Source organism: Falco naumanni, chromosome 1 (genome assembly GCF_017639655.2).
Source record: "Falco naumanni isolate bFalNau1 chromosome 1, bFalNau1.pat, whole genome shotgun sequence".
NCBI lineage: Eukaryota > Metazoa > Chordata > Aves > Falconiformes > Falconidae > Falco > Falco naumanni.
In genome coordinates, this window is record NC_054054.1 from 112,029,740 (window position 1) to 112,052,204 (window position 22,465).

Genomic DNA, 22,465 nt, shown 5'->3' on the forward strand with positions numbered 1-22,465 from the left:
GACAGCTGCAATTTAACACTCAATTGCATTTTAAACCTTAAAATCTGAGGGGATCATTGTTCGGCCCTACCGAACCTTACTTGTTGTTCAAGCACTCGGTGCACATGAAACATCTCAGTGCAACCACAGAAATGGTGATTCATTCAGAAGAGACACCAGGTAACAACCCACAATACATCAATCAGGCTACAGATGAACCGACTGAAGCAAGATCCAGGAAAACCGGACACAACACATCACAGTTTCATCCTGTCTCAGAGCTCCGTCTGCCCTTGCCCATGGAAAGCAGCGGTTCATACCCTCCCCTCCTGGCCCAGCCCTGCCTTCCCAGCAGGATTACTGGGGCAGGCGAGTCGCCCACCCACCCAGACCTCCCCTCATTTCACAATGCACATTCAGAGAGGAGAACCTCTTAGCACAGCTATAACATAATACATCATTTCAATAGAGAAAAAAAAAACAAACAAAAAATTTTCACCTACCTGAACTCCTCCTGCCCTCGCTGCCCCAGAGGTTGCCAGCCTGCGGTTTGTGAGCCACCATGCTGTCCGCTGTCATCGTCTTCCACACCTCTGCCTGCAGAGCTCAGCTGTCCGTCCCTGGCAGCCCCCCCAGGCCCCACGCCCCTCCGGCACGCTGCACCAGGCACCGCCAGCACGGCACCGATGCCGGTGGGCTCGGCAGCTGCTTCAACTGGCAACGCTTAACTTTTCTGAGCGTTTACCCTAATGGAAGGCTTGAACTTGTGTTACTTCTCAGCTATGCAATAACGTACTCGTGTGTCCTATCCACATATTCCTTTGCTTTTCCTCAAGGAAAGAGCTTAAGTTAACAGATGTTACTTAAAAACAGGTTAAAAGTACACACAGACTGCTACTGTGATCACTTGGTGCTAGATTGCTCAACAAATTTGGGGAACAGGTTCGTTGTATGGCCGAGCCCTGCGCACTGATGGGCCAGAGGCAGCAGGCAGTGGATCTATACTGCAGGGCTAGTGGCTCACCCAGCCGGCACAGGGATGGGCAACTGTCTGTGGCCACCTGCAGTTCGGCTGCACCGAGCTGCCCGCTCCCTCGGGGAGCACAAGGGAGTTGTACCAATAACCAAAAGTGGCCAGAGAACCTGGCTAAGGAAAAGGTCTGCGTTCAGTGCCTTGGCATGCAGCTGGATTCCATTATAGCCATGTAAGTTGGGCTTAAGTGCTAATGAAACAAGCCACTAATTGCTTCAGAAAGGGTTAATCTGTAATTCTCTGTCAGGTCCCAAATCAGCAAGGTGCATAGTCGTCTCAATAACTTTCAGCCCAGAATAGTTCCTCTGCCTCTAGCAGTATTACTCAAGTGCTTAAACTAATACATATTGCTTAAATCCTGTACTGACTTGGGGCTGTAACGAACACTTTAATAGCAACAGAACAGGCTATTTGGTCACCTCAAGGATTTTAAAAGGTGTATTTTGTGTCTGGTTTCTTAAATGAAGTTTCAGCTTTTATCTTGGAATAGAATAATTATCCACCGACCTTAACATCTGCACTTTATCTTCCCCATTTATTGCTGTAGAAAAGCAATTATACATAGCTTCAGATCAGAGCTGCAATCGAAGTTAACTTACAGCTAGGACCAGTTTAAATAAATCCTCAAATACATGACACAGTTCTCTGGTTTTCTTAATCCCTTCCTTTAACTGCCTTCTCACCTCTCTGCTAGGGAGAAATTTTTGCAATGGTGGAACTGAGATGAAAAGGTCCTGCAGTAAAACTTGCCTCACCGAAGGTTATGTGACTTCTGAACTTATACACTAACACTTGTGCCTCTTGCTCCAACATGTCAGAGGCCCGTGAAGGAACAGGTGCCCTTGCTTCCCTGGCTGGCAGGTTTCAGTGGTGCCTCATATCTTCAGGACATGGCATTACCAAAGCGCACCCCAGTCTGCTCTCAGCTTGGTATAAACAGCATATAAACTTTTTTTTTTACTGAGCTTCTGACCCTCCAAATGAAAATGAACTACAGTCCTTCAGTACCCAAGCAAGCATCTATAAAGGATTATGATAATGCTTTAAATTAAGTGATTAGTTAAAAAATATGCCTGAGATACAAAGAAAACATCCTGGCAAGGAAATTCACCTATTTAGTCACATGCACAGAAAACGGGTTGTGCAGTAATGCACCTCCCAAACAGGCACAGAGCATATTAGTGCTCTGAAGTATAGAACTTACTTCTTCCATTTCATACTTTTGTTGCAATCGTTTGAAGTCGTAGGACTCTGTGAGCCCTTGGCTTATGGAGAGCTTTCTTAATGGAAAGTGCAATCAGTTTGTTTCATTTCCATCCCACCCCAAAAATCTAAAATCAGAAAACACAAACTAAGCATGAAATAACACCAACAGGCGCCCATCAGGACTCCATACTTGCCAGGAACCTCCTCTGTCCTTCACCCTTTATAGCGGTTGTCTGACATGTCCTGTTCTCTACCATCACTGTCCACATCCTGTCATCTATGCTGTATTTTTGATCTTATGTCTAAGGCTGTCCTGAAGCACATGTGAAACACACTGTACACACATGGCACTGTTGACTTTTTCTCAACTCTTCCTTCATCAGATTCCAGCTCCTGGAGACAAGGGATGACATGAAAATCTTACCTTAACCTTTTTTAATACGATCAAATAGCCCTGGTAATTTTAGAGACAGAACTAAAAGCTCTGACATAACCAAAAGGCATAGAAAGAGCCGAAGTCAAAACATAACTAGTGAAAAATATATTGCTCTCATTGCTATTTTATATTCTTGCAGTTTGCAAGCCAATCTCACAATCTATGGTGCTAATCCACACTTTCCTGGCAGTAACAAAACCCCATAACTAATCTTAGACAGAACTCATAACTCCTGGAGACGGACTCTTGACTTAGGGAAGGAGCATTGGTTGGAGCCCAAAATCCACTTCACCAGAACATGAGAACTAACGTACCTACCCCTACTTTGTTAGGCTGAAGGCAATAGCAAAAAGTGGTACATTTAATCCACACCAACTTGTTTGTCTCAATATAAAGGTGTCTTTTATTAAAAACAAATCAGGCAATCACAGCCTAGAATTCAAACGTACAAAGTGCTTTAGAATTTTCTGAACCTTACTGCCACAGGGTCTGTAACAACAACAATTCAGGTTCAAGTACCTGAACCACAGAAAGCAGAATTCAGAACTACCGCCTCCTCACTTACACACATTGGAAGTGTGTGCAGCAGGTATTTCCACTTATGAACCATTATATTATTATCTCTTCTGCAAACATTGCTTCAGATTCAACGTGTGTGACTTTATAATTCCAAGTGACACAACCATCCATTTAATTGCTTTAAAGTGAAATAATAGGCACAGTAAAACAATCTGATTTTTTATAAATTCACCAAGACAAACAGTACATTTCAAAAAAAGATTTCAGTTCTAGCTTAGAGTAAATAACTTATTTATATAACTTTATGTAACGTACTTACACAGAGTAAATAACTTATGCAACTTATAGTAAATAACTAAATTTTCCTTGTATTTAGAAAAAATAGCAGATTCATATCAGCATAGATAGTATTAAAAAAATAATTTGCATCATCACTATTAAGATAATCTATTAAAAGAAGTTTTAGAATAAATAGCAACAAAAGTTAAATTTAGTATTTTTCATAATTAAGGCTGAGGTTTAAAAGTCAGATCCTACAATCATATACATCTATATGACTTAAGATGTATAAGAAAGAGGATCTGACCCCTTGTTTTTTGAAAATAACAACAAATGTGCAAGTATTGTCTAAAACATAAGTTGATTTGTTCTTGGACTGGTGGGTTGCAAAGCTCTTACACCTCTTTTGACATCATGTGGGAATGCAGCCCCAAATATATCCTCATGGTAACGCTTTTGGCTCTGCAAAAAAAAGAAAGGAAGCCCAAGAGGTGAATTAAATGCAGCTTGCTCATCTTTATATAGCAGTTAAGTAACTAAAAGGTCCTTTTGCCTGGTTCTATGACTGGTTCTGTGCTGGTGACCTTGTTCCTGTCCATACAATGAACCTGTCTGAATCCCAGGCAGACGTGCTCCAGCAGAAGTTCTGATAGCAAAAGGGTCCTAAAAAGCCAGCAGACCCAGGCACTGTGTTTTTAGTGATGAGCCCACTAATTTCTAAAATTCACTTTCCTCTGTTGGTACAATGAAGTATCAAACTCTTGATGTTCCAGACACACTGCAAAGCTGATGTCCACACCCCAGCTGGAGACACTGGGGGAAATGGTAGATGTAAGAGAACAACGTTACATGTCACTCTCACACCCTAACTGAACAAAAACTGTGTTTTAAATCATGGTGGGTGGATTAAACTGATCACTTAGAGCTTTTTTCCTTATATATTCTGCTGAAGAGAAGCTCATGGCAGCCTGCAAGATCTTGAGTGTGACTTTGAAGACTTCTGTAACCCATCCTGGAACACTGTCTGACTGGAAAGAATGCCTTGTGTATCATCACATACCTTTAGCTGGAAGAAGTACTCCTCTGCCTGTTGCTCATTAAGATTCAGGTATTTTGCTAGCAGCCCTTTCAAAGTCTGAGCAACATCCTTGGCCATGTGTACATCCCCACAGACATACAGATGCCCTTCCTCCTTATGCAAGAGGTTGCACACTTTGGTCTCCAACTTGCTTTGAAGGATGTCTTGAACATAGACCTTAGAAACAGAAAAAGGATCATTAAACAAGGTTTCTCAAATGCTGCTTTGGCTATTGACTTTTCTAAATTCAATGTGGGTCTACACAGGAAGGTTCTAAATGCCCTAGCTATTTCAGCTGTGTGTTGCACCACAGCAAAGAAGAAAAATGTCTTGACACTGTCTTAACAAGCCCCAGATTTGGTGGCTAGGCCTGTCTCCTGATTAAACTAGAGAGACTAAGACTCTTCTTTTTTAGAACCACTTACAACTGCCAAAGTCTCCTAACTTGCCAGGAGAGTAGGATAGCTAAAAAAAGGATAGCTTAAGTGCTGTTGTTTTCTCCAATCAAGATTTAATCTAAGCAAAATTAATTTCCAGGGTCAGGTCACTGTGTCACAGGTCACTGTGTCACATTAAAACAGTGACAAATGGCCAGAGCCAAATAATTTCTAACTCATGGGTTAATCAAATCTTGTAATTTAAGATTCCTGCAAATGTTCCAACTTACAGTTTCACAGGCTGTTTGCACTTTAAGTGCCTCTCTATATGGCAGTGAGGGGGTTATATATATATAGCTTGCTTGTACTGAAGTGCACAGTGAGATTCTCCCTTATTTTGAGGGAGTGAGGCCTTTTGTCACTTGTCCAGAATGTACTGAAGCAAAATGTAGCATTTTAAATGATTTTAAAAAAAATTTTCTTTATTTAATTATTAGTATTTTATTATATAGAAAAGAATAAAAGAAAAACATTTCTTTTAAAGAATTGTTAAGCAGAGCCTCAGTCTTAACTCCAGGGACTATTGTGGAAGGAGCCAACCCTTAAAGAACAAAGGAACTAGCCTTACCTTAGGTTGGCCAGGTTGTCTGGAGTAAGCTGTATAGACTTCTTTCAGGACTCCCTTCCTCTTCATCTCATCAGTTTCTTCTTTGTAGATGTGATCCATGTCTGGCTGCCGGCAGCCAAACAATAATGTCATGTCACCACCTTTGATCCCTGAAACCAACATTGGAAAGTTTTTTGTATTTCCTGGTAAGGCCTATTATCTGATGGCTATTCCCATAGAGGGCCCTGTTGCCACAGTAACGAGCTGCGCACAGCTGTCTCTTTCACAGCTGGAATGCTGCGCTCAGTTTTGGTCCCTGCTAGATAAAAAAGATGTGGACAGGCTGGAGAGGGCCCAGAGAAGGGCCACAAAGATAACCAAAGGACTGGGAAGACTGATGCTTGAGGAAAGGCTAAGAGAACTGGGTTTGCTCAGCCTTGAGAAAAGAAGGTTTAGGGGAGACCTACTTCAAGTACTTTCAAGACCCAGTACTTCAAGGGTGGCTACTGAGAAGACAGAGACTCCCCTTTTACAAAGAGTCACATGGAAAAGATGAGGGGTAATGGGTACAAGTTACTCCTGGGGAGATTCTGATTAGACACAAAGAGACAATTTTTCACATTGAGAACAATCAGCCATTGGAATAACCTCCCCAGGGAAGTGGTGGATTCCCCAACACTGGACACTTTTTAATATTCAGCTGGACAGGGTGCTGGGCCGTCTTGTCTAGACCATGCTTTGGCCAAGAAAGGTTGGACCACATGATCTTTGAGGTCCCTTCCAACCTGGTATTCTATGATTTTATAATTAGCCTTTCTCACTGAGCACCTGAGAAGGACAGTGTGTGTGTCTATGTGTGACAACTTCTAATTTTAGGGTCTTGCAGTAGAATCAAATCTGCCCAAGTCCTCGGAGAACTATGTGGAACCACCTGTTGGAGCAGGTTCCCCAAACAGGCCGACACCAGCAGGCCAAAGTGTTTCCTCTTCATACTGTGGCCCCTTGTGTGAGCACCTGGGGCAGTTGCTGAACATACAGTATTTACAAGGATACATAGGCTGCTCCCTCCAAGTGATCAAATACCCCAAGACCACCAGAACGGTTTCAAGGGGGATGGATTAGTTGTTTCAGTGCAGTGTCAATCGGTCTTGGGATGACAAATCTCTATGGTGTTTACTTGGCTAATGTTTCTTGGTGTCTCCCTCTGCAGAGGTCTTGTTTGGAGGAGCAGGGATGCCTTCTGCTGCCAGATGAGTTATGGCCTCCCTTTTGGAGCAATCCCCATAAATACCTTTCTTTTCCAAGTCATGGAGACGCTGCAGCCAGAAACTTCTGAAAGGAGCAATTCCTGTTCCGGGACCGATCAGAATGCATGGCTTGGTTGGCTCCTCTGGGAGCCGGAATTCATTAGCACTAAAATGCAAAAATATGTTAATTAGGTACTTAGTTTGACTGACATCTCAGTGTCAGTTTCCTGAATCCTTTTGAGCAGCACAGTGTAAGTCACCGATTTCAAAAGAGTAATGGGGCTTAACCTGGTGACAGTTGCCTCTTGTTTCCTTAGCTTTATTTGCTCCATAGCGGATATGCTGAGAGGGGAGATGGTGTCATATGAATAGAATTCTTTCAGAATTTTCTAATGATTTATGATTTTACTCAACATAAGATGTAGTAAAGGATCTCATCTCTGGGAGACAGGGAGTTCCTTCTCTTCTCAAACAAATATTCCCACTTGCTGTCACCAGTCACTTGAAAATCATTTGCAAACAATGAATAAAAACACTGAAGAAGCTGAACTAAGACCTGCTGTTTTCTGGGTTTTTTTCTTTTCTTTTTGCTCTGTCATATACTCACCTGCGTATAAAGCATGGCACTATTTCATTGAGAGCTATTGTATTCAGCCACGTGCTGCAGACTCCATGGTGCAAAGGCCCTTGTCCATCTAATCAGAGCAAAGGAAAACATCTCTGTCAGTATTTAAGAGCTCTTCATTTTTTAAAACAGTGCTGTTTATATTTAAAATTATTGGTTTTGAGTATATATCTAGTAATGATTTATAAAAAAAGGATACACTGATGATGATGCAGGATTTTAGCAAATTAGCACTGCAGTACACTACCCTGCATGTATCACAATACAACCTTTTTGTTATAGATATGCTTCATGCCAGATGGCAGACACAGGGGTCTTTTTCTGAACCACAATGCAGCCTAAATATCATTTAAGAGAGAAATTAAAACAACAATCCATTACCTCTCGTCCTGTAGTTTACGACTGCAACTGTCAGATGAATCTCTCTGGCTGTCATGTCACAGGAGGAACTGACGGAATAGTACCTGGGTTTCAGAAATGGCAGCTGAGTCAGTAAGAAAGCTGTTGAGACCTCAGCAGAAGGAAACTCCTCCAGGACCTCCAGGATGTTCGGGCTGTTGTAAAACTTCCATTTATTGTATTCTTCTGTGCTCTAAAAGCCAAAGGTCACCACCACAATGTTACCAGGTCATGCGGAGTTCAGGGATATTTGCAATGTCACTTATAAATAAGATTCCTGCTATCCATTCAATTAAATATGCAGGCAATCAACAGAGAATTCTCAAAACTTTGCCCAGACCCATACCGGGGTTTCCTAAGAAATTGTTTGATTTTTGAAAACAGAAGTACAGAATACCCACTGTAATTTTCTCAGATACCAGCTCTCTCAGTGAGGACGTAGAAACAGAAATAGAATCTGTTTCTTGCAAGCATTTAGCACACCTATGAGTAAACGGTTACTTAAAGTACCATCCCGCTTACTCTCACAGTACCAAATTCTCTGACAAAAATATCTACCAGGTCCCCTCCAACCCCTCCACCTGCAAACTGCAAAGGTCTTTTAATGGTGTATCACCAGAAACCACCATGAGGCTGGCAAAACAGGCAGGCCAGAAGACCCACCCAGAGTCACAGAGGAAATACCAGATCTGAAAAAATCTCTTGATTCCCACACCCAAGCTAAGCCACAGGACCACCCTTTCTCTCACTGTAGTTGGGTTTACAAGTACACAGAATGCGTATCAGAGGAACAAAAAGCAAGGACCATCACTACAAAAATTTCTTAGGCTTCTGCTACAAAGTAAAAGGGCATCAGATGGTGCGGTATACAGTATTCTAACATAAATCTAGTCCTAATATTTACCTGACATAAAACTTCCAGTCTCTGTTTGTCTTCTTCCGCTGTTACCAGCTGGGCAAGTTTTTTTAGCAGTTGTTGAGAGGGTGGAGTAGTGATATCGAGCAAGTATGTCAAAGCCTCCAGGAGTGTGCAGGCGGGAATCTTTTTGTCACTTGTCCAGTAGCCACCTGGAAATGAGGTGAATAAAAGAACACATGGCAATTCCCATGGGATTTGACAGCTGTAGAGCTTTGCAAAACTCAGTGTCCTTCAAAATATGACTTCAGACTAGGTTGCAGCAGGTCTAGACCACAGGGCCCTTCTGAAAAGAGGTTAATGTGAGGTTTCAAACTTTTTGTAAGGGGAGGATCTTGTGCAGAGAACTTTATGATAAAAAAATACCACTTTAAGATGTAAAGACTTTCACTCGAGGAAATAATCTTCCTGTGTGTTAGAATCCTGTGATTTAGCTGATTATTCCTACTAAGATGGAAAAGATGGTCATGACATGTAAATCTATTTTAGGACTCTGATATGTAGCAACTATAAGCAAACTGTTGATTAATTTATTTGCAGTCAATGGCCAATTCAGCAACTGAATTACATATACTGTCAAAGCTAGGACAACTCTGAACACTGGTGAAGTTATCACGGACTGCGAGTATGCAAAATCAGAATTAAGAATTGTAAGAATAACTAAAAGCATCAACAAAACCCTATTAAAACTTAAGAAAAGGATAATAGAATCAAATTCATCTATGAAAATTCTCAGGAATTTTAGAGAAATCTGTCAGACATCCTCTGTTATTTTACCTAACGAGAACCAACTTACCACCAGTGCAGGTTTCAAGTCTGATAGTCTGATCAGCTGGAGGGGCATCCTTGACATGGGCAATGAGGCCATGGACTAATTCTGGCTGGTTGCCTGGGAAAATCCCGATATGATCTCCAGGCAGGTAGTGCATGTCCTGATTAGTCTCACAGGAAAGCTTAACTAGAATGGTAACACGACTGGATATAGAAAAAAAAAAAAGAAAGGATCAGACAGATCTTGGTTACGTCAACAGGATTTCCCTTGAATTGCGCAGAAAAGGTATAAATCTGAAGTGACAGTTGGCAAGGGCTTACTTATGTTCATTACCAAATTATCAGACCAGCTTAGTACTTCATGGAGACTTAAACAAATAACAGCCCAGACATGTGAAGTACTTGTATCAAAACAAGACGCTGAAGTGCTACTTGATCTGTCCAGTATAGAACAAACATGCCTGTAATCAGCCAATGAAAAGAAGTGCAGCTCTGCTGAAGACTGAATACTCAACATCTTAAACCAGCTCAGAGGACTTCCCATAGGATGACTGTATTTAGAACAGGGATGAAGAAGACCTACCAGAGGATGTTGAAGAGCTATTCACAGATGCTAATTCTAAGACAGATGTTAGCACTGATTACCCTTTAGTATTTCTTTGTGTATTGTCTTGTCTCAACTTGTTTTGCAGTACAACAGCTTTTTGCACTATACCTTTTCCTTTTTTTTTTCTGCTAAGGGGCAATTTTTCCACTAAACGAAGTAAACATTTGCCGGGCATGTAGCATACCAAGCAAGAGAGAGAGATCATACACCTGACCTTCCACATTTAGTAGGTATCAAAGGGCTGTGTCACAGAGGTTTTTATTCCCTGCGCTCCTAGAGACTCTACTGGGAAGTTAGACCCTAGCTAGACCAGAGCTAAGACTGTACACTTTCTTGTGGTCTTGTGATAATGATTTACTACTTCTAACGATGGTACAAAATTCATATATATTTCTTAATATCTGCAGGGAGAAGATGTTTATAACCAGGCATTTCAGATGTTTAAGATTTTAGTAAACTGTAGTATTACAATATTCAAAAGAATGAGGTATCGTACCTGGACTTTAAACTTTGAAGATTCTGTCTGAATTTCAGCTTCATGGGAATTATAACCTTGGCATGAATGTTTGCAAGTGCTGTCAAGAAAAGAGGACATGACTCATGGTAATTTTGTGATTAGGTTTGTTTAAAATGCCTTCAAATATAACATGCAGAAAAGAACTGAACCATGCTCGCCCTAGAATATGAGATACATTTAGTCAGTTATGTGTCCTATATGCATGCCCTCCCTGACTGAAAGTAGCTCATCTCAGCTTTTGTTCTTCTGGGGCTGTCAAAATGTGTGCTAGTTCTGGTGGTCTGATGTTACTGTGCTGGAAAATATAATTTATACAATGTAAACCAAGATCTTTTTTTCCTCTGAACACTGTACTTTATTATATGCATTCTATGATCTAGCAGGACCAATACTGCTTCTAGAAAACCGTTACTGTTCAGACCCGTCTGAAGCAAAACAGACAGAGGAAGTAGGAGGTGGGATGTAATACCTTTAGCCAAGTCCATGGTCTGAGAGTCATGGACTATCCTGTAATTCTTAGGATCCCAGCTTTCATCAGAGGTATATATCTCAGGCAACTGAATACTGTTTTTCCCACAGATGTTAAAAATGTCACAGGCAGTCTAGGAAAAAGAAAAAATTAAGGCTATTCATAATAAAAAAAAATTATCACTGTCATAATTCTAATGAGGAGATATCAATTTCACAGATTGTTACTTTTTTATTGATTCTGTTGAGTTCAGTGATATTGCAGGGCTTACAGTGAGTTCAGTGATCTGCTTCAAAAAATCCTGATGTTTTATGCTACCACCCTTGTTCATACTAAGCATTCCATTATCCAAAAGGTTTCATGGAACTTTATGTGAATATTAATAAATAATAGAAAAGGGGTCTAGTTCCCTCTTCAACTTAGGCAAACAGTAGAAAAGAGGAATTCCAAATTCAGATATAAATCTAGAAGTTTTTCTTCTTTCATTTCCCCCCATTTTTATGGGATGCTAGTGAATACTGAAATAAAATGAATGAATGAAGAAACCAACATATGAGCTAACTCTTTATATAGTCACCTTGAACGCGCTGACTGCCCATGCGCGAAAGGCTGCTTCTTGCCCGTTGAGTTCATCTCCCTCACCTATTGGAGTGAGCTGAGAAGCCCCTAGCTGGGCCAGTTTTTGGTCAATGGCATGAGCAAAAGCACAGAATTCTGGATACATGCTGGACCCCAAACCAAACACAGCATATCTGCAGAAAGCGATAAAAACAAGATCACTATGTTCTGCTAAATGAAATGCAAAAGGACTCAATCACCTGCAAACCAAACAAAAAATATTTTTACCTAATTTTTCCTCTCAGAAATTTCAGGGTGAGCAAGGAGTTCTTGAATGTCTGTAAAAATTCATGAAATAATTAAGGTCAGAAAAACACTGATTTAAAACAGAAACGAGACCCTGATCCATATCTTAGTCAAGTACATGAGCCAAATGAAGGGGTTGTCTTTGATCTCAGAGTTGAGCATCATATGTACTTCTGAGGTTAATATTACCTTTCCATTATTTGGAGAATCTCCATTTCCAAAAGTGCTAGTAACCACTAAGAGAAGTGTTTCTTTTTCCAGGTCACAAATGTTGTACTCATCCATGCACAGAATCTGGAAGGTATAAAGCTTGTGATAAATTGCTAGTGGACATAAGAACTAGCACTAGATATCTCTGTGATTGTCAGATGACTGTTGACCAAATTTACAAGGCATTATGCTAAATGAATACAAAATCAAAGTTCTAGTCCAATTGGTATTTACTGAACGTTCAAAATATTGGTTTAGAGAATGAAAAAGCTTGCAGCAGCTGAGGAAGCTAGCCAAACTTCTTTCGTCATTTAGCATGGATGATTTATACTTTCTTACCTTAGTGTTGAAGGCACAGTTGAACAAGCTGCAAAGATTGTTTGCTAGTGTTTCAGATTTCCCAGTCTCTGTTGCATAGATTACAGTGACCTTGGACCTGGTTGCCATTGTTTGTCGCATGAGTGAAGATGCAAAAAGTACAGCCCTAGGGAAAAAAACAATCGCATACAATCTTTAATATAGCTACACAGTAATTCAGATTGATTCACAGACAAGCTAGGAAAGACTGATCTTGAGCATGGTTCTTCTTTGGAAGATAGTTCAGAAGCAATACACTACAGATAGCCCTGAATAAGAATCTTAGATATAACTATTAAATAACTGGTCAGGTAAGTCTATGATTCAAACAATTCAAGTGGTCCCTACTGTAATAAATAATTCAGAAAATCCCAAAAAAGTGGAACAGAAACATCACAAGAATAGAATAGTTGGACAAAAGCATGAAGACTCTTATTTGAATCACTTACTTTGCCAAGATGCTAAATTTTATTTCTTTTTTCTTTGGTCTCCGGGTCTCATCATGCCAGACATGCGTTTTCCATGCATCCACCTTTAAAAAAAAAAGTTAAGCTTCAGGTAAGAAATGTAAAATAAATACACAATTTGTCTATCTTTAAAACAGCCATATTAAACAGAATCTGTATATACAAGCCACCGTGTACAAATATGGGATCAGTCTCTGTAGCATTAAATTGCATTTTACTTTCAACTTGAGAATTCACCAGAACTAACAGAACCTTCCGCAGTACAATAGATATTGCCTGCTATTTATGAATCTCTCTAGTGAACTGCCATTAACCAGGGCTTTTCATTCATACGTCTTCAGGTCCCATGTTATCATCTGTACTTCTGAAGTCTACTAGAATAATATTTTTTTTACTAATGTGTACCTGGTAGTAATAGAAGGGAGTGAGGACATAGTTCAACATCTCCTGGTGGAACACAGGAGTTATGCTCCCTGACATGGGAGGCACAATCCACACCCAGTCAGCCGGGCAGCCTCCTCGCACACGGTACTCATTCTGCATGTATTTCATGAAGGACTCAGCAGCTGAGTGGTGGTCCATGATAGTCACATTTTGTTTCTAGAATAATTGCAAAAAGACAGACATACATTAAAAAAATCCCATTCTGCTCTTCTTCCTGATGTAGCTGAAGTAATCCTTTTGCTTTGGTTAATATTTCAAGGACTTTATTTAGTGCTGGGAAATATCAGCAACTATTATACAGATACAGATTGAGGTGGATCTTTGATTAAGGACTCCTACGTCCAAATGTAAATCAAGAATAACTCTATTGGAATCACATTGATAACCTCAATTGAGCATTGGTCTATCGGCGCTATACTTGTATAAAGCTGCTATAAGTGAAAGTAAAGAGACACAAAATATTCAGTGTCTCTCCAGAAACCACATCCATTGACTTACTTGGAAGCTATAAAGCACAGCCACATTTATCTCTACAACAGCTCGGTCTTTCCATAACGATGAAAGTTTGTTTGTTTCCAGTCCCATTCTTCTCCCTACCTCCTACATGTGAAAAAGAGAGAGAAAAGGAAAAAGCAAGTTTACTATGTGGGGACTTAGACATCATGATTTCTCCACCTCATCACTTTAATTTGCAGGAAGAACTGTTGCAGAAAGGGGAATAGGCAGTCTTATGTTGGGAAAAGCGATGTCAGTATAAACATTTGAGATCAGAAGTGAACTTGAATTATGGTGTTCTGGTTCTTGAGGCTATCTATTCCAGTTTGGTAAAACAGGGAGTGGTTCTCTCCTAGACTAAAGGGTTTTAAAAGTGCCAGTATCTGCTTATAAGTCATCATTATTAATTTGTACTGGTGAGGTGCCCAAGACCTGCAGCTAACCACCAGGACTCCATTGCCTTGTCAACAGCAAACTGGAACTGAAATAAATATACCTCTGAGAAACGTACAGAGACCAAAAGTCCTGAATCAGCAGGACTTAGGGTAAAATTGGGGAAGAATTACATTTGGACACCATTTTCTATTTTATGGGTTTTTACAGTTGCAGTTTTACCATCCTATCCAGCTACTTGGAACAGATACTCTCAGAACACTGTAAAAACAGTCATACAAACTGGCAGCCATAACCTTGAGAGAAATTCAAGATGTCCCACAATAGTCAGGATATTGCGTTAGATTAGCACTGAAGTGTTAAGTGTGATGTAAATACAACACCCATCCCAGCAAAGACTGATAACGTCTTTTTTCCAAAAGCGCTTTACCCATCAGGTTCATTCCCTTTGCAGAACACACTTTACTTTAGAAGATTACCTTTAGGATATTATATCGCTGTACATCACAGAAGTCTCGCACTCCTATCTCTGTCCCCATGTACCAGCCATTGAAAGGACACCCAGTAAACTCCAGGCCTCCCACCTCAAGAAGCATGTTGGCAACAGCAGGCAGTGCATACCACTTCAGATCTAACTCCTTAAACCATTCAAACCTGGTAAACAAACATTTTGATTTATTACTTCATTTACTTTCAGGCAATAACCAGAAAAGTCCAGTAAGCTAAAGAGTACTAACTCTAGGAGAAATGACCCATGAAGCAGGGTCTGCAAAAGCTCATAGCAGTTCCCGCTTACAATATGGTAACTGGGAATTGCCTGCTAAAGAAATTGCAGAACAGCCTCACAGAGTTCTGCAATCTGCAGGCCAGTCCCAAAGCAAACATGAAGAAAAAAGCCCCACAGAAAAGCAATAAACATTTTGTTATGACTGCAGCCATATTTCACTCATGTATTACACTGGCACAAGAAATGATCGTTTTAAAATTTCTGAACATGACTGGAATGTAGATCAGGAAAAAAAGATTTCCAATAAAACTACTATTGGCTTCCTTAATTTAAATCTCATTTCATTGTTCTAACAGGCATTTTATCTTTCAGGACAATTTTCCATAATTTCATCCTAACAAAGAACCCATAAAATGACTGCCACAGGCGCAGGCATTATAACCTGCCAAGGTGAGGCAGGAGCAAAAATACAACTATCTAAATCTTGTGTGCTTACTTTGGATGCTCCATTGGCACTTCGAGCACAATTTCTGGCGGGATCTCAAATATTTCTGGGTCTTGGCCGTTTGCTTGGAGAATGAGTGGAACTACATCAAAGCAGCCATATTTCGGCTTCCACCCAAGCTCAACGCACAACTGTAAACAAAGAAAGTGTATTTTGGGCTTTTTAGGTTTCCCCCTCTCTGGATTTGAAGACAAAAGAATGTTAGCCCTCTAAAACCTGCTGAGGTAAATTCTCAGTGATAAGGGTTATCTTTCCTATTCAAATGATGTTGAGACATGTTGTTCGGGTACTGATTGTGTCCCTGACTTAAGGGGAGCATTAGCTTGCCCTGTTCTGAGATGGAGGGGAGTATTTTTATGTCAAGATTGTAAGAAATTACTGCTCCCACCTTCACCTGGAACCTGTGGGGCAGAGCATCTCATTCACTCCTTAGCACCACACCTCCCTCCCAATCTGCATAAAAATTTAAGGAAAAAAAAAAGAAGAGAGAGACAGACAGATGGGTTGGGCAAGATGGAAAGCAGTTGTGATTCTGTATTTAGAACTGTACCTGTGTGAACTCCACACTGGCAGGGTCTCCTATGATAGACCCATCTGGCATTTGATATCCAGCATATCGGATGAGCTGGCTGTTCCAAATACGAAAATCGTGTTTCCCATCAGTCCTCTGGGGGAAGATAGTAATGGCTGATCTGCCCAGAGAGACAATCAAATCCCATTACACCACAGCAGCACATTAAACACATTCTAATTATTAAGACATAAATTGTTAGCAACAGCAATTATTTTATATTTATAAAATAAACATCAGTAGAAATAAAATAATTCATCTTCTTTATCCACCCTCCTGAATCTTCAAATAATCTCTTTTCCCCAGGAATTACAAAAGATTTTGCAACATCAGCCATGCATGTTATAAAATTTCAAAACGGTTGATGGTACACATGAAAGGAACATATAAATACCAGGAGAATTAAGAGCAGAGACAAGTTGTCAAAATATTTAGATAGACCATTTCAGGTCTTACGTAGAGTTTTGAATCCAGATCTGGATGGGTTTTTTTGTTGTTTAAAATTAAAGAGGTTTACCTTATATTTCCATTATTTGTGGCGTACTGAATATGACGACAGATATGCTCAAACATTTCTTTTGCTGTTTTACAATCACGTGCATCAAATACCTATGTTTCCAAAAGAAACATAAAGAAAAAACTGATTTTGAAACAGTAGTGCAAGATCCTTTCTTTATGCATTTAAGGAAAGCAAAGATTAAGGAAAAAGCGAAACAAAAAATCAGTATCTCTCAATTTAATTGTAACTCCACTAGGAAAGGTTCTTTTTTTGTTGTTCCTTTATGCATCATTTTTATACGTAACAATTCTCCAAGGACAAAGACATGCATCTGGTTCCATGACACAGGTGGTTCCTATGCTAGCACTCCTACACAGGTTTTTATTCAACTATGAAGCACAGAGCCGCACACAAAAAATGCTGATCTTATGATAGGTACACGAGGGAGTAGTCCTCAGTTGAAGCAATTGGCATACTTTACCAAAGTAAAGGACATTCTTCTGATTTGCAGCAGATCACTATTTGGTCCATAATGTCTAGACTCATAGGTTACCTGTAGATTGGACCACTGGATTCTCCCAATACACCTAGGTGCATTCCTCCAGGCCTGTTTGGCAGCAAAGATCAGTTCATCCTTTGTCAGATGGTAGGTTCCTGTTGTTTCTATCTCCTTGGTCACTGCTTCCAGTCGGACCAGGTGTTCTTCTTTTTTTGGCCTTTTGAACAGGAAACAGCCATGAAAAGAAACAATGAGAATTTCATTACTTAGAATTGATTTAAACTGCAGACATTCTCCTTATATTCTGGGTCAAGAACAGCACAGGCATTGCTGAAGCCATAAAGCTTTTGAGCATTCTTTTGCATGGCAAGACTTCTACTTACATTGCTCATTTTATCTGCCAGAATGCAAGTACAGTAAATTTCCATGGAGAGGATCAGTATCTACATAGGTTGATATGGCAAGTAAACAGTAAGAAAGCTGTTCCTGTTACAAATCTATACTCTGTGGACGTAACTCAACATAAAATACCCTATCCTTTATGAAAATATCTATTGCCTCACAAAGTCAGCAGTTCCGCTGTGCTTCAGATGTGAGAAGTTACCATCATCTGTTCCCCACCTTCCCTCCACTGCACTGCACTTTTGTCCCTGAAATATAGCTGTTACCTGGTCCAGCACTCTAGGCTCCAAGATTTTTATCAAAAAGCAGGGTGTATTCTAGGTAAAGGGATGAGTTAAGTACATAGGATTCTGAGGACTGCTGAGGAGAGTTTTTGCTGGCTTCAGAATTTAGGAACTGTCTTTACTGAGTGCTAATTACAGAGCTTACTAGCCTAATGAAGAAATTAACACATCAGAAATGTAAGTAGTGACACCATCTTTTCCCAACCTGACATACATGGTTTGAACACGAACATTTCTGTGTAATTTTTCAGTTTACATTTGGATTTTCTAGATTAGTTTGTCAAATCACAAGCAAATGAAAAGTAGAGAACAGGCTAGCTTCAGCCTAAGTGTAGGATTATAGTGAATGTCCTCTCAAAGTGCTATTATTTTCACAGAGACACAGCTTTTCTGGGCAAAGCAAGTAGGCTTTTCATTCCTGAAAGGAAGCGCTGAGCAATTCCTTTGTCAGGAAAACCAACTCTAGAATTCTTCACTTTGATAACAGAGAATGAAGTCAAAACATTAAGAAATATTTATCAGAGCACAGACAAAAATTGTTTTGTTGGCCTACAGACAGAATGAAAATAGCCTGCACTGTCCGAGAGTTTTCACATTTTCAACAAGATGAAAGATCAAGGGCAAGCATGTAAGATAGTGTAAATCAACGTGATCAAATAGCGACGAGCAGAAACAGAGATGTGCAAATGTAATACACTGGCAAGTGAATACAGCCTGCATGTAAGACTGGGACTTTCAGAAGGATTCAGAAGGAAGAAAGCTTTGTAGAAGTGTTCAAAGTGTCTAAAGAAGTAGCCATTATGTGGCTGAGTCCCTCTGAAAGTTTGATAATGTTTTATAATGGGATGAGCAAACATTGAACTGTCACTTGAAAGTTTGTCATGTGAAATGTCACTGCAACTCTTGGACCTCAATCAGCTGTTCCAGCTTTTCCTGCAACAAGATGTCTCCGCACCATATCCATTTTTGCGAAAACACAAACCTCTTTTCTGAAGCTAGAGCACCCCTCTCAGCATGCTCAGTAAGCTTATGTTGATGACAGCACAGAGCAAGGTTGAGAAGCAAGAGACTGGCCTTCCAATCTTTGGCTAAATCCTTGAGAGTCAAAACAGAGAACAAAAGAACACAGAGAGAAGATGCTTGAAAGAGCACAAACAAAAAGCATTATTCATGTTTAAGACTGATCTGAGTAGGAGCTAATACCATCAACACCCAGTGCTGAGAAAACAGAAGATAATGTTCTGTAAGAGAGTCCTAACCAAGCTGCTTATTATAAACACACTATAACGTAACACACTCAGAAGGGATGGGGCTGAGGAATGCACCGTATAAAGTCCATTCCCGTATTCCCAAGACCTTAGATTGGCAGATATAGCATATGAAGTGCAGTAATAATTTTATTTAGCTTTTCTAATAGTCTGTACCTATTTTTTTAATGCATGCTATATAACATGATAGATACTAACAGCTGAAACCAAACTGTCCTATAGTGTCAGACAGGTAGGTAGGCAGAGGACTTTCATACCAAAAACAAAGGTAAAGTTGGCTTACTCTTTAAATGAACTGTAGTACTGCTTGATAAAGTCTACTGCCTGAGATAAAAGCTCTGCCGGTGGAACTGGCCCATCTCTTGTACCTCTCACCATGCCCTTTGGCGTCATGAGTGCCCCTTGGCAGGCTTTGGTCCGGCAGTTGATAACCTGAAAAATAATAAAATGTCAAAAAACAATGTTGCACTCTATCTTTTCAAAGTTATGAAAAATCACTGTTCAGGTTTTCATATCTTACCTCCTTTGCTGTCAGGTGTAGTGTGTCGAGAAAGCTGGATCCATTTCCCAAGTTTCTTACTTTTATGTGTCTTGGACATCTTAATATTTGGTTTGAAGCTTTGACACCATTTGGGGGGGGATTCTGGTCAGAGGAAAGATGGAAATACATCATGTCTTCAGACCTATTAATTACCTTAAAGCTTCATTTTAAATTTAATTTGACTACTGAAATACTACAAATTAAATTCAAGACGTTAGATATGTGATCTTCTCCAATATGAGTGTTTATTCATTCGAGTATAAAACTGTTGATATAATCCAGTTTGATATGAAATAAGAAAAAAAAAGTTTTTTCGTACTAATCAAACAGCACCTGCCACTGCAAGCACATTTATAATTTCAGTAAGGGCTCTTAACATAATAGTCAACATTCTCAGGAGAACAGTGAACCAGACAATTTTAGAGAAAGGACATGTTCGTTACTGAAGGTTGGATTTTCAAAGGCAAATAAAGGAATCAGGGATTCCAGTCCTCACTGGGTCACCTCTTTCCCTTAAGGCTTACCAAAGCTCCTTCTTGTTCAGAAAAGATCTTTTATCCAAAGATCTCACAGCAGTCCTAACCTCACGTAACCACAGTTATTCTCACATTTGAGAAGTTTTGAGCAGTAAGCACAACTCGTGTCAACTGTTATTATCAATGATGCTAGAAACAGACCTCTTTCCCACCACTGGCCTTTGCTGAAGCTGCAATAGGCGGCATCTCTATCTGCTTCTTGCTCAGATCATGTAATTTGGCATCATCATTTCCTAAGCTTTAAAAGACAGAAAGACAATTCAGTATAACAAAATGTACTTAGTTTTTGTTAGTTTTATCCTCAGCATCAGTAGGGAGATGCTCAGAGCTATCTCTGAAAGATGTACTGAGTCAACAAGCTAACCATTTGCGCAGTGTGAGGGGTGGAGTGGGGTATAGTAAGTCAATAGTAAAGCTACAATCACCCTTTCCAGATCACTGTGTGGGAAGGAAAACAACAGATACAGCCTGGAATGGTAAAGGTTGAATATCACCGGTGTGAGCTAAACAAAGGACATCTGTACAGTTATGACCTGGACAGAAAATACTCAGAGGAATTAAACAAAGAGGTTGAAAACTTCACGGAAATGTGTGAAAATTTCAGCTAGATCCAGTCTCCAGCCCATTAAGCAAATAACATACTTCAATATTAACTTCCTTTGCTTTCTACCTAGTCTTACTTTCTGAACTCCTACTTTTTAATTTGGTATCAGGTTTCAGAAGATATTCAAGAACACTGAAGACTCATCCAGACCACAAACTCCATACAAAATCCTTAGTTTGGAGAAGGCAATGATGCTAGCAGAGCATATGGCATCACCCACTTCCACTAGTCAGCTTCAGGTATCTTCACATTTGAATATAAACTACTCTGAGCAATGACAGGAAAGGGTAGGGAATGGGCTGAGAAAGAAATGGTATGTGATAGGAAACTGAAATAAGTAACAGCCTGAAATCAGAAATTTAATATGCACATGTGCAACTTATTTTATGCGGTGTCTTGTACAAATTGTGTCATAGAGTTACTTTACTAACTTAATTACAGCATTAACAAACAGTCTGCTAATTTCTATAGCATACACACGCCTCCTCAGTCCTGGCATATATGAAACCATTATAACACGCAAAATAAACTTAGAACTAAGAAAGAGAAAACAAGATGATTTATTTCCTCAATGATTGTATAACTTAGACACAAAAGCTTAAGTATACCTTATCAAGTCAACACCACCCAGTGACCCCCCCAGACAGTTGTCTTTGATCAATATTGTTGTTTTGGAAACACATTACAGGTTTCTCCAGAACTCAAGTCACTAAATAGCCTCCCTTTTCAAATGAAAGAGGAACAATGAAACCATTAAGAAACAAAGATCTTACCCATGGATCTTCCTATCTTTCTCCACATTATTATTGATATCCTTCTCTTCAGAGGACTCATTCTTAGCAGCACGAGTTTTGAACATAAACTGCCATGGGCACAACATTTTGTATGCTTTGTTTATAATTTCAGTTCACAGTACTGAAATCTTGTTTTATGTGATGTGGGAACAGTTCTGAGGAGGAGAAAAACCCGACATGGTCAGTGTTTAAACCAAGAAGGTAACTCCCTTTAAAATTATTCAGAAACTCACCAGACTAACTGATCTGATCTAATTAACATCCTGTTTTTAAAAATGAAAACTGCTTGACTTTTAATGATACTAGAACTAACAGTTCTCTTTGTCAGTGTAATGCTGCAGCCATGCCTTATTCTAAAAATACTGGCAAGAGAATTTCAAATGTTCCCCAGTTACATAAACCACCACTTGCATCTAAGAAAGTCACATGCTTGCTTTACTTCAATAAAAAACACACACTGACACTTGTTTGTTTGGTTTGGTTGGTTGGTTAAAGTTATGTGGTTTTCAAAAGTTTGTTAACAGTTATTACATGTCCTGTTAATTCACATCGCTATATGTTAGCTAGGAAAAGGGATGTAAAATGTTGCTGTGTTACTCACATAGTAAAGGAAAAAAAAACACAACCAAACTGGTCTGTAAACTAACAAAAACATTTTGCAATGTATTCATCTGCTGGAGAAAAATGGTATTTTGAGAGCCTGAATTCTGTATTTTGTAAGACATATATACATAAGACATATTTGTACGTAACATATATCATTTATATAAGAATGTATAAAGTTTAATGTTATTCATTTTAGCAAACACTTTCTGCTAATCTCTGATCCAAAAATGGATTTTTGCATTAGGGTAGGTGTGACAGAAGCACAAACTAGTAAAATGCTAGGCAAAGCAGAATTAGTCTCAGCGTTTGAATCCGATTTGTAACAGAAATAAAA

The 22,465-nt window shown here is 39.6% G+C and overlaps 1 protein-coding gene across 3 annotated transcripts in view; it reads right to left on the reverse strand.

Moving 5' to 3' along the window:
- Positions 1-3,037: 3,037 nt before the first annotated feature.
- The window catches only part of NOS2 (nitric oxide synthase 2), a 37,720-nt gene continuing 18,292 nt past the window's right edge, over positions 3,038-22,465 (reverse strand). For 2 of the 3 annotated variants that reach the window (XM_040578509.1, XM_040578500.1), the window contains exons 3-28: positions 21,505-21,680; positions 20,269-20,365; positions 19,571-19,693; positions 19,334-19,482; positions 17,151-17,313; positions 16,616-16,707; positions 16,078-16,219; positions 15,519-15,658; positions 14,775-14,949; positions 13,906-14,007; positions 13,369-13,563; positions 12,946-13,028; positions 12,479-12,623; positions 12,119-12,223; positions 11,912-11,961; positions 11,643-11,817; positions 11,066-11,198; positions 10,576-10,654; positions 9,498-9,676; positions 8,690-8,853; positions 7,768-7,978; positions 7,369-7,456; positions 6,806-6,927; positions 5,536-5,684; positions 4,513-4,707; positions 3,038-3,914 (exon numbers count right to left, since the gene is read on the reverse strand). In XM_040578509.1, the coding sequence (XP_040434443.1) occupies positions 3,801-3,914; positions 4,513-4,707; positions 5,536-5,684; positions 6,806-6,927; positions 7,369-7,456; positions 7,768-7,978; positions 8,690-8,853; positions 9,498-9,676; positions 10,576-10,654; positions 11,066-11,198; positions 11,643-11,817; positions 11,912-11,961; positions 12,119-12,223; positions 12,479-12,623; positions 12,946-13,028; positions 13,369-13,563; positions 13,906-14,007; positions 14,775-14,949; positions 15,519-15,658; positions 16,078-16,219; positions 16,616-16,707; positions 17,151-17,313; positions 19,334-19,482; positions 19,571-19,693; positions 20,269-20,365; positions 21,505-21,611 (3,477 nt within the window). In that variant the 5' untranslated portion in view covers positions 21,612-21,680 and the 3' untranslated portion in view covers positions 3,038-3,800. Of the gene's footprint in view, positions 3,915-4,512; positions 4,708-5,535; positions 5,685-6,805; positions 6,928-7,368; positions 7,457-7,767; positions 7,979-8,689; positions 8,854-9,497; positions 9,677-10,575; positions 10,655-11,065; positions 11,199-11,642; positions 11,818-11,911; positions 11,962-12,118; positions 12,224-12,478; positions 12,624-12,945; positions 13,029-13,368; positions 13,564-13,905; positions 14,008-14,774; positions 14,950-15,518; positions 15,659-16,077; positions 16,220-16,615; positions 16,708-17,150; positions 17,314-18,764; positions 18,875-19,333; positions 19,483-19,570; positions 19,694-20,268; positions 20,366-21,504; positions 21,681-22,465 lie in introns of those variants that run through there. The other variant, XM_040578514.1, reaches the window with a different exon arrangement.